The sequence below is a fragment of the Lipotes vexillifer genome, unplaced genomic scaffold, assembly GCF_000442215.2.
Source record: "Lipotes vexillifer unplaced genomic scaffold, Lipotes_vexillifer_v1.1 scaffold602, whole genome shotgun sequence".
Lineage (NCBI taxonomy): Eukaryota > Metazoa > Chordata > Mammalia > Artiodactyla > Lipotidae > Lipotes > Lipotes vexillifer.
In genome coordinates this window covers 908,590-920,090 of record NW_006790307.1, presented here as the reverse complement: position 1 = coordinate 920,090, position 11,501 = coordinate 908,590, and the positions used below count along the sequence as shown (strand labels likewise).

General features: G+C 41.8%; 1 protein-coding gene across 1 annotated transcript in view; it reads left to right on the top strand.

The window, feature by feature from the left end:
• The window catches only part of MYRFL (myelin regulatory factor like), a 115,875-nt gene that overhangs the window by 95,924 nt on the left and 8,450 nt on the right, over positions 1–11,501 (top strand). The window contains exons 16-19 of the mRNA XM_007463578.1: positions 3,548–3,633; positions 6,243–6,284; positions 6,364–6,416; positions 6,535–6,711. Coding sequence (XP_007463640.1) covers positions 3,548–3,633; positions 6,243–6,284; positions 6,364–6,416; positions 6,535–6,711 — 358 coding nt within the window. The remainder of the gene's footprint in view (positions 1–3,547; positions 3,634–6,242; positions 6,285–6,363; positions 6,417–6,534; positions 6,712–11,501) is intronic.

Below are 11,501 nucleotides of genomic sequence, written 5' to 3'. Positions count from 1 at the left end.
ACTGGGTAGGGAAGGTGCTCTTTGTACTAACCAGTTTGCAAGGGGATAGAGGGAATTGTATCTACATCCATGGAGGCCCTGATTGGTACAATTTGGTTCCTGTGCAACCTCTGTAGCGCCCATCTTGCACACAAAGAATCTTTATTTTGCAGTTTTCTCAGAATATTAACTAGCACGGTCCATGAGAACAGGCTCTGTGTCAGCCTTCCTCACTCTGTGTCCCCAGGGACAGACACAGAGCAGGTACTCAAGAAATATTTGTCAAATGAATGAATGAATGGAGAGCCCAGTCTGAAAATATTCCCTGAAGGCTCACAATCTAAATTTAAAGCATTAAGAGATTCAGTGTCTTGGGTGTATGGGTGGTGGGGGAGTTGGGGTGTGGACACAGGCTCAGGGACTTATATGGACATCCAGACATTAAAGAGCACCCATTCAATTCAGAGACTTCATGCATTCACTGTCCTATGCCCCTGTGCATGCAAAAGTGAGTAAGATGTGGCCCCTTCTAAAGAATTTTAAGGTAGCCAGGGAAGATCAGAAGAGAATACAAAGAACAGTTGTACCCGGATGTGATAAATACTGCAGAGGCTCAGAGCACCGTGGGAGTGTCATGGGACCCGGGCCTTCAAGGGGGCGTAAGCTTTGGCTAGAAAGTAACAGGTGCTGCTGGAGACGTTTCAGATGGAATGGCACAAGCCGAGGTCTGGGAGCCGGCACCAGCTTCCTTGAAGGACTAGGTGGCAGTTTGTCAGGGAGGAGAGTAGAAGTTAAGGCTGAAAATACGTGAGGCTCAGTTTCTGGATCACCAGTTAAGGAGTTCGTTTGGCAGCCATGAAGGCTTCTTGAATAACAACAATAACATCTAAGTTGTACAGTGTACCCTTTCTTTACAGACAGAAAAGGGAGGCAGCATGGCATTGGGGTTAAGAGCACAGATTCCGGAACCAAGGGTTTTTTTGTTCAAATTCTGGCTCTGTGACTTACTAGCAGTGTGATCTTGAGTAAGGAACTTAGCCTTCCTGGGACTCATGTTTCCACATCTCTAAAATAGAGATGATAACCGTACTTGCCTTATAGAGGAGTAGTTGAGGATTACTGTGAGATTAAATAAATTAGCATACATAAAGCACTCAAAAGAGTGTGTGGCACATAAGTGCCATGTAAGTGTCCACCGCTATTTAGTATTTTCAAACCCACTATTTCAGTGGTTCTCATACTTTGGCATGTATCAGAGTCTTCCAGGGAGCTTGATAAAATACAAGTAATGGTGGTGTTTTGCTCTCCCTGTACTATCTTTCTAGGAGGTTTTGGCTATTTCTCCGAGGTTAACTCTTCCTTCCATACACCAACCCCCTAGGTAACCTTTATTCCTCAAAGCCTCCAAGATCCTTGGAGCATTGAAACACAAGTGCATGGGTGGGGAGTGGTCCTCCTGGGTTGGGTGGGGGCATTAATGAGCAAAGTGCTGGCTATGAGCAGTTGGTGGGCTTTACCTGATGGTGAGAAGAAGCCTGGCTGGGTCAATGCTGGCCAAGATGATGCTCATTCTGGAGGAAGATTAAGGTCTCATCCAGTCCAAAGGGTTCCTCTCCTTTCCTTCTCTTTGATTCCTGCTGTGTGTTGATTGGGGCCAGGTGACAAAGACCTCAGGGTTCGAGTAAAAATTCAGAGTACGTGGAGGAGAAGGGAGAGAGGGAAGGAACAAACACAGGCTTCTTCTGAGAGCCCACCTCCCCCCACAATTCAGGGTATTATGAAAATCAGTAACACAGAGGTCAAATGGATCATACTGAATAAATGATGTATCATCTCAATGTGTACGTTTATTTTTAAATTTATTTATTTATTGTTTTAATCGGGGTATAGTTGTCTTACAATGTTGTGTTAGTTTCTACTGTACAGCAAAGTGCAGTTCCCTGTGCTATACAGCAGGTTCTTATTAGTTATCTATTCTAAACACATTAGCAAACACAGATACTTTTCATTATCTCACTTCTTATAGATTCACAGCCCCCCACCTCACGCTACATGGAAACCTATTGAATCAGAATTTTTCAGGGCATTTAGATTTTTTAACAAACTCCATAGTAATTCTCATGCAGACTTGAACTTGAGAAACATTTCTCTGTTAATCAGGTCCACCCAATAACTCTGAAAGGTAGGCAGGTATGATTTTATCTTTCCTATTTTACTGATGAGGAAAATGAGGATCAATGACACTTAGATGACTTGTTCAGGGCTTGACTCCAGGTCTGACCCCAGGTCTTAGGCCATTTTCCTATACAAGGTCAAAGGCTTTTGAGCAAAAGCATGGAGACTTAAAATAATCTGGCAGCTTTGTGGAGTAGGTTGGAAGGGGAAGCTCTTATTCTGAGATTAATACTATTTAATTCTAATCAACTCAGCAAATTTCATTGCATTGAATTCTTTCTTTGCACAGCACACTATTAGGATGTCCTCAAAACCATTCCAGTGGGATGTAGGAATGGTATAAACCATCCACTTCTTGGTATTCAAAGTGGTTTCCTACTGCACTTATGGATGACTCAGTTATGATAACCCTAAAATTTGGGTACTTGTTAAAAAGCGTGTGGTTAATGCCGCCCCTCCGACCCCCGATATTACATTGAAGAACATTTTCTTTATGCAGATAACCTGCCCAAGAAATTCAAAGACCAATTTTAAACTATTTCTTAACTACCACCATCCTCCAATTCCCTTCCAATCCTGTACCCCCAGAAGGAAGCAAACATAATACTCTCTATTGCATTAGTAGGAAACCCATATTTAAGGAGCACCATATTTAACTGGGCAGAAAGCCTCTCGTATCTCCAGTGAGATTCCTCACCAGTTGCACAGCTGTCTCTCCTATGGTTCTTGGCTCATTCCTTATGTGCAAGTTTTTAATGCCAATATGTACCAGTCCTAAAGGTTTGTCTCACTCACTTCCTAGAGAGTGTAATTTACTTATTTTCATATCCCCCTATAACGTTGCTCATAGTAGTGCTTAATGAATATTTGTTGAATGGATATAAGAATAAATAAGACATAGGCCCAGAACAGTCCTCAAAAATAGGTGGCAGCATTGGAAAAAATTGTATATGATTTAAGGAGTAATTAATAGTATTTCATGCCACAAAAATCTTTTCTACAATTTGTTATGCTGCCTGAAGTTCTTCCATTGGGATTTATTCTATTATGTCTTGAAGACTTTTTGATTTTCAAAAGTATCCTATTAAAAGAAATGGACCTCTGGGTTCTGACAGTATATTGTCTGGTAGGTCTTCTCTCATAAAACTTCAAGAAAAAGCACTAAATGAATGGCACAGACAGTTGTCCTGCAGGGAAGAGAGAGTGTAGCCTGGAGTGCCAAGAAAAGGGAAGAACTTGGCTTTGAAAGGACTTTGTTTTCAGAGGCAGAGAGGAGGAGGGAGATGTAGGCTGAAGGGAGCAGCGAAGATCCCCCTGGGGAGTGAGTCTTCAGGCATCCTTCTCAAAGTTGGCATCACTGATTTTTCATTTCTCATTGCTGAATTTTTTATAGGTTTCTTTTTCAGGAAAAAAACAGTCGTGTCCTAACTGGGTTTTCCAGACCTTGGTTATAACACTCATTGCTGTGATGGCATTTTGGTAAGAAAAACATCAGTGTTGTGCTATGTCAAGCTCTTTTTCTCTTCCCATCTTCCTTTTCTCACACATGAACTGGGGACTGACTTTCTATTTACTTTGAAGACAAGGAGCCCTTTAAACCAGACATTGGCCTTTGATTTAGCTTAGAGATACAGGAGCCCTTTATAAACTCATACTTTGAAGAAAAGAAGCACAGGCTTTCTGCTCTTAAATATGAGATAAAGGATGATCTTTTTTTTTAATCAACTGATATTTCTCACCAGCTCCCTGTGCCTTTCGTGTGTGTGTGTGTGTGTGTGTGTGTGTGTGTGCGTGCGTGCGTGTATCTTTTTTAGCCTTGCAAATAACTTTCTCAGAATCTTTGCTCTCCTTCCTATCTACTTAGGTGAAAAGAGTGAGTAGGTAATCAGGTACAATCCACTCTCCCATGGATATTCATATTATTAGAATTCTGGATTTTATACCAAAAGAGACTGAGATTACCCCAAGATATGCAATAATGATGAAATTGTAGCCAAATGTACTAAGCAGTTAAAGCAAACAAATACATTTGCTATGCAAGCATCACGTGCCTTTTGACTGCCATCCCTCCTTCGCAGGGAGGAGGGGTCATCCTTTACTGGGATGAGGGGTCTTTATCAGGTCTCTGGTCTTCAGGCTCGTGCTGCTGCTATGATGGCTCCTCAGCCTTTGAGCCCTGGTCATCTTTCCTGTGTCCTCCTCGCCTTCTTGTTTTCGGTCTATTTACATGGTGGAAGGGGTATTTATATATCCCTCCAAAAATGCTTTGTTAGTGTGGAAAAGGACTAGCTTCTGGGCCTTGTCTCAGAGGAGACAATTATCCTCAGAGGCTAAGTAAGGGATGGTCCCAAGGATGCTTCCAGTTTCTTGATCCAAAGCAGCTTCTCAGTTATAGGAGACATTGTGGGTCTCTCTGTACCCTTCTTTCCCCTCAGCATTTTAACTTTTCACTTGCTACTGCCCACTGCAGGAAGCATCCCCAAGTATTTGACACCACTACATAGAATTCACGGTAGAAGCTGGTGTACTTTTCTCACTCTCCTAAGTGAACTTGTCTTCTTCTGGGATTTCCAACTCAGGAAGAGTGTGAGCATCTACTTTTCACAGACATGCTTAACATTCTCTAGAGACACAGATTCCCATGAAAATCCAATGCAAAGCTTATAGGAAGTCTAATTTTGATATGAAGAGACTGCTTTTTAAATGTGCTTATCAGATCGTACAAATTCCAATGTTGTTGACCTCTAAGACCAGAAATGGGAGGTATTGGGCTTATTGTCTTGTTTCCAGCCTGTGGTGTACCTGAGAAGGGTCAAAACCCTAAAGAAAGAAGCAGATGTCTATTTCACTCTATGATCCTAGAAGTTGCCCATGCCATGCAATGATGCAGATGGCAAACAAATCAGAAAGAGTATTTAAGGATTAGTAATAGGGAGATAGAAAATGGGGAATGTGGGAGAACAAAGTCAGGGAGACTGGACCACAGCAAGCAGTTGCCAGGGCGATGCCACAAATTCTGTCTAACGGCATCTTTGGAGCTCAGCACCACTTTTCCCAGGCAGGGCTGTGCCCACTGGGCAGGAACCAGCTGCTGCTGAGAACACTCTGGGGATCCTTTCTTCAGGAGCAGAATCCAAATGTGTGGCACATTTCTTTGTGTATATTTAATGATGGTAAATCCACGACCTTTGGTGGGGAACAAGATATCAATACTAATGAGGAGTTGAGTCTAGAGAACCAGATGTGACATCAAGCCGGCAAGAGGTCAAGTAAGGTCCCCTGTGTCAGGCCCAGCACACGGTGGGATTGTAGAGAGAGTTCTCGAGACACCCTCGAAAGAGGAGAATGCCGAGTGTTTGGATGTGTGAGCAATATTGGGAAGAGCTTCCCAAAGCTCAGGACCTTTAAGGTAAGCTTCCTTTTGGCTATATAAGTGCTGATAATTGGGGGGAAAGATACACTCATTATTTTGAAGTCATGTAGTGTGGAAATGGATGCTTTATTGTACTTTTTTCCTTCCTTTGTCCAATTTGGTGTATTGTGCTCTGAAAAGACAGGCAGCAGGAAGATGTCAGAAGCGGCCAAAGGGTTTGGCACCTACTGCTGACTAAACCTGTGTGGCCTTTCATTTCCCAACACCACAGTGTGGATGCCCTCCACCAGGGGGATATGCACTTTGCTCTGAGTTTTTCCTGCAAGGAGCAGAGGGCTGCCTCCAGTGATTTACATGCTTCCTCTTGTAATCTTCCACTAGTGACAGACGTTTCTGAGACAGCTTGCCAGGGCCAGGGGGCTGCTTTGTGGAAAAATCCGTCAGCCCGGAGTAGCCAGGGAGCCTCTGAGCTCTGGGAAGATTGGGGGCTTTTTCTCACCAGGGCTGAGAGGCAGAACTGTGCTGGCTTCCATGGCGCTTCTGTCAGCCCTGGCCACCTGCCCCCTCCTCTCCCATCTGTGTGGCCTGGGAGAGGACATCTCTGGCCAGCTGGTTGTGTGAGATATATCTGGAATCAAATCTGCCACGTAACTCTTTCTTTCTTTCTTTCTTTTTTTAACAGTGGCTTGACAATAGTCTCCCTTTACATACTCAGCTTAAAAGATCAAGACCGATGTGCCCCAAGTCTCCCTTCGAGGTGAGAGTCCAGTCTTGTGTTCCTTCGGGGAGGATTCTTGAAGGCCTCTTTCATTAATCACTTTGCTCTCCTCCCCCAGAAACCTCACCAGCTCCCAGGATCCGGCTCTGCCACCCACAGCTTCCCCCTTGGGTAAGATCGTCACATTCCTCACCCTCAAACCCAGCCTGGGTTTCATGTGAACCGGCAAGAGAAGAGCCAGCCTTTCAGGTTAACCTTGTCACTCTCCCCTCTGTCCAATGCCTTGCAGCACCTAATACATCTCTGGCAACCACACAACTCCCCTTCCAAGTACCAGAGATCACTTTCTGTGAGATCCTGCCATGTCAGGAGACTCACTGCTGTCCCAACTGGGGAACAAGAAGAGGCCTCTCAAGCCCTGTGCAAAGACAGCCCAAGGAGGAGCCCCATCAGAGGCCACGGGCAGGTAAAGAATGTTCAAAGAGTAACAACTAGTGCTTTGAACCTGAGGTTTTTCCCTCCTCACTATTTACTTGGATAGTCTGTTAATGGTTCCACTCTTCCATTTGGGGTGGCAAGATCTTTGAAAACACAAATACACAAACTTGTAATCACTTGTAATATTGAGTTCCCCACCCAGGGATGAAATTTTGGTTGATTCAAGTGAAAGGGTCTCATTTGTTCACTGCCAACCAAGACAGTGATAGTAGCACAAGAGAAGTAATTATGTGAAGATGGGCAGATCTTTTGGCTCACTTAGAACGTATAAAATGATGTGGCATCTGGGCTGTCTGCCCAAACCGCATAGGGCAAAATGTAAAAGGCTATGAAGATTCTAATGAGTTCAGGGTAAGCTTTAAGTCCCTGAAAAAGGCTTCCACTTTCAGATTATCTTGAGAGAGAGAGAGAGAAAGAGAGAGAGAAAGAGAGAGAGAAAGAGAGAGAGAGAGAGAGAGAGAGAGAGAGAGAGAGAGAGAGAGAGACACTGACACTAATGCTCTTTAAGTAACAGAATTTTCATGTTAAAAAAATTGGGACTTCCCGGGCGGTCCAGTGGTTAGGACTCTGTGCTTCCACTGAAGGGGGCACGGGTTTGATCCCTGGTCTGGGAACTAAGATCCTGCATGCCACGTGGCCAAAAAATAAATAAATAAATATAATAAATTATGGAAACTTGATCAAGGACTAAAAGTGTAATTATCTCTGTAAGATCAAATACTATACATCCCAATGTATACCAAGTTATTATTGTTTCTAGAAATCTCCTTCTGTATACACACATTTTAACAAGTGTCTAAAATAATGATGATGATGATGCTAATAATAACAATACATATATATCAGTGTGACTTATCAATTAAGATGCTGTGGTAACAACAACTCCTAAATCACTGTGGCTTAATGTGCAAAAATTTATTTGACTCTCTCTATATGTCAAATGTCGACCAAAAGAGGAATCTTGTTCATCACGCCATTCAGGACTCAGCTGATAGAGACTCCTTCTCAGTACATATTTCCACAGCCTCTATAGAGGTGGTAAGAGAATGGGGCAAATTGTGCACTGGCTCTTACAGCTTCCATGTGGGTGTAACACAAGTCACTTCTGCTTACATGTTACTGGCCAAAGCAAGTGACATTGGTCGTGTCTAATTTAAAAACAGTTGGTGAAGTGCAGACCTAACACATGCCTGGAAGAAGATGAGCCAGAATATTTTTGAGTAGACCTAATGACTAATAACATGTAGACTATGGTCAGTGGTTGAAGTTTGGGGGCAGAAGTGTAATTTCCTTTGATGATATTTCATATTCGAGGCTTGAATAAATAACTTCTACAAATCATCATCATCACCATCATCAGTAACACCACATAATGAGGTATTACTATTGTATGCAAGGCACTGTCATAAGTAGGCTACACAAGTAAGTGCTTTAGTCTTCACAAGCTTGAAAGATAGGCACTGTTATTATTCCCTTTTTTTTCCAGTGAGGAAGCTAAGGCACAGAGAGTTTTCCCCCACACCTATAGGAGGCAATGCTTGTAGTGTTTTTCTCACGAAAGCAATTTTTCATTGAACTTGGGAACAGATGCATCACTATAGAGTGAGGATAAAAGTTCAATGTGAAGGAAGAAATTTTCAGTTTCAGAGATCATATCCTCAATAGTTTTAAATATGGAAAAATCCATTACTGTCTCAGAAATGCCCCAGGACCTCCCTTCCCTTTTTAAAGCACATGGAACCTTGTGGCTGGTAACCCTTTTCCTCACCTTGGGAGTCCACCTTGAGGATACTGGGTGTCGTTTTCTGAGAGCAGTGCTCAAATGAGACCATCTGACCCATGTGAGGTGGATAACAATGAATCCTGAACAGGAAGAGGTTGGGAACTGGCCCAATCTTCATTTTCAGAAAGTTTTTTGACGCTTGAGCAAATTCACTCCTATAGCAACCAGCTCTTCACATCAAGGGGATATTGGGAAGAGTAGCCCTTATCAAACCACATGAAGGTTTATTGCCATCTTCTCTGGGACAATGAGTGTCTGCTCATCTTATGTTTCCATAATGATGAGAGACACTGAAGAGACTCCTAAGAAAGAAGATTTGCTCCAAGGTGTCTGGCTGTGTCCTCCTAGACACAACTATCATCAGCTTCTCTGGCTAAAAACGGAGTTTAAATTCTGCTTTATCAGGCTCTCTGACACACTGGGAAAGTTGTTTCCCTCTTCCCTCTTTCAACTTGAGAAAAAAAACGGAAAGGATTTAAATGTTCTATTTACTATAACCTTCAGGAAACTTGAGAACTCTGGGGGATTTAGAGTCATAGAAGGTCAGAGAGCAGCTACACCAGTGGCTCCCTGACTTTTTGACCCCGAGATTATGAATCCATTATGCTTTTACAATTATTTGACTGAGAAAGTACGTAGAGGGAGAATGTAACTATAAATTCTCTTAAACTTTTAATCAAATTATTTTTGTTAATTCAACAGCAACATTTGAAAAATGGTACAAATCTATGGGAGAGATTGTTACTTTTCAAGTCCATAGCGAACACCACAGACCCCTTTATGTAATCATCTGGGATTCCAGAGTCCCCAGGTCAGGAGAATCTCTGATTTATACCAATTTACCCATTTTATGGCTGATGAAATAGAGGCTGAGGACTTTGCTTAAGATTCTGCAGTGAATTATGAACAAAGTAGAAATCGAAATCTGAGTCCCCTGTCCCCACCATTCTGCCTCCACTTATGTGGGCTTGGTGTGTGCATGTACCTGGGATCAACTCTAGAAGATGCAGAAAGTATCTACTCTATGGCTCTAGAAAGCCCTTTCAGCACCCTCTGTCCCCTCCCCTTTGCCTACAGTCATTAAAAAATAAATGTTATGGAAATATAGTTGATTTACAATGTTGCGTTAGTTTCAGGTGTACAGCAAAGTGAGATAAAAATATATATGATTCTTTTTCATTATTTGTTATTACAAGATATTGAGTATAGATAGTTCCCTGTGCTATACAGTAGGTCCTTGTTGGTTATCTATTTTATATATAGTAATGTGTATATTTTAATCCCAACCTCCTAATTTATCCCTCCTCCCCTTTCCCCTTTGGTGCTATAAGTTTGCTTTCTATGTCTGTGAGTCTCTGTTTTGTAAATAAGTTCATTTGTGTCATCTTTTTAGATTCCACATATAAGTGATATCATATGATAGTTGTCTTTGTCTGACTTACTTCACTTAGTGTGATAATCTCTAGGTCCATCCATGTTGCTGCAAATGGCATTATTTCACTCTTTTTATGGCTGAGTAATATTCCGTTGTGTGCCTATAGCCACTGAGATGTTGTCCCCAGTGTGGATATTTCTGGGGGCCCAAAGAAAAGCATTTCTCCTCTGCTGCTGCTCCATCTTTTGCCTCTGTCCAGGGCAACATATGACATCAGGGTTTCTAAATCCAAAAGAGAAAACCAGGCAAATATTCTTTTCAACAAGATGTTTCTGAGGCATTTAAGACCAATTACAAATTTAAGAATAGAAATTTTTTGATTAAAAAAAAACTTAGACTAACTCTCAGTGAGATGTGGAGTAATATTTAGTAGTTTACCAAGCCCCAGAACACATTTATGAGCCTCCTTCCTGAGGAGTAAGACTACTAGTAAAATAAGTACAGGGAAATCAGCATTTTTATGACATGCTGAGCTCAAGCCATTATTCTTCCTCTGGGCCTAAGTTGGTTGCTTAAAATGTCTTTCAGAAAGGTTATCCCCTCTTCTCACACTTTAATAAAAGGTTTGCGTAAGACTAATAGGAAGTGGAAAGTGAGTATTTCAAAATATTCAGCTTCTACTCTGAGGAACTGAGTGTGATGCATCAGATTTTAATCTATGGAACTAATAAGGATTAAATAGGCAGCAGAGTTAGATATTAAAAACTTAAGAGTCTGTGGGAAAAAGCATCAGTGGAGTTCTACAGATTTTAAGAGATTTGGTAAAGACTTTTAAAATCTCACAAAGCAAAAGGCATCTGTAATTCATGCTTATTTTGATTTGGAGACCAGACCTCTGAGAAGAGTCAATGATTGAAAGAAAATGTTGCCCCGTGTTAAAGGACTCAGTCATCGATTGGTTGGGCTCATTGACCTTTTCTTGGCCTGAGCCTGTTTCAATCATGAAAGAAAAAGGTACCCAAGATGTACTGGGAATCAGCCATCAGTGCAGTTTTACAAGTAGTGCAATACACACATTCTACCACGACAGGATGTACTTTGGTTGGGCACCATCTTAAGTCTCTCCTCTCCAGAAGTTTCTAATTTAGTTTATGGGGAGATCTCATCTGCTGATTGTGAAATATATCTCCAACTTTACGATGGAAACCATTGAGAATGTATATTAACTTTATAGGGAGTATTGCTGGAAGGCACTTGTAAAATGAGAGCCACCCCTGTATGACTACAGGAGATTTTATGGTTTTCCAATAACCAGCCTTTCGGAATTGAATAGTCTTGCCTCAGAGAAGTGACAAAGTCGAGGTGTTTCAGAGGAGACTCAAAATTTATTTCCAATCCTGCTTTTGAAAAGCCATTTTCATAATTCTAAACTGTAAGATTATCTCTCCTCAACTTCACCTTTTTATTACTGTTAAAAAACACTTTATCCCATTAGATGCTAAATCTTAATCACAGGGTTCTACGTCTTCAGGAACCCAGAAATACACCTCTGTGGAAGTAAGACAACTCTGTAGTTCCATTGCCAGACTTACAATGCCCT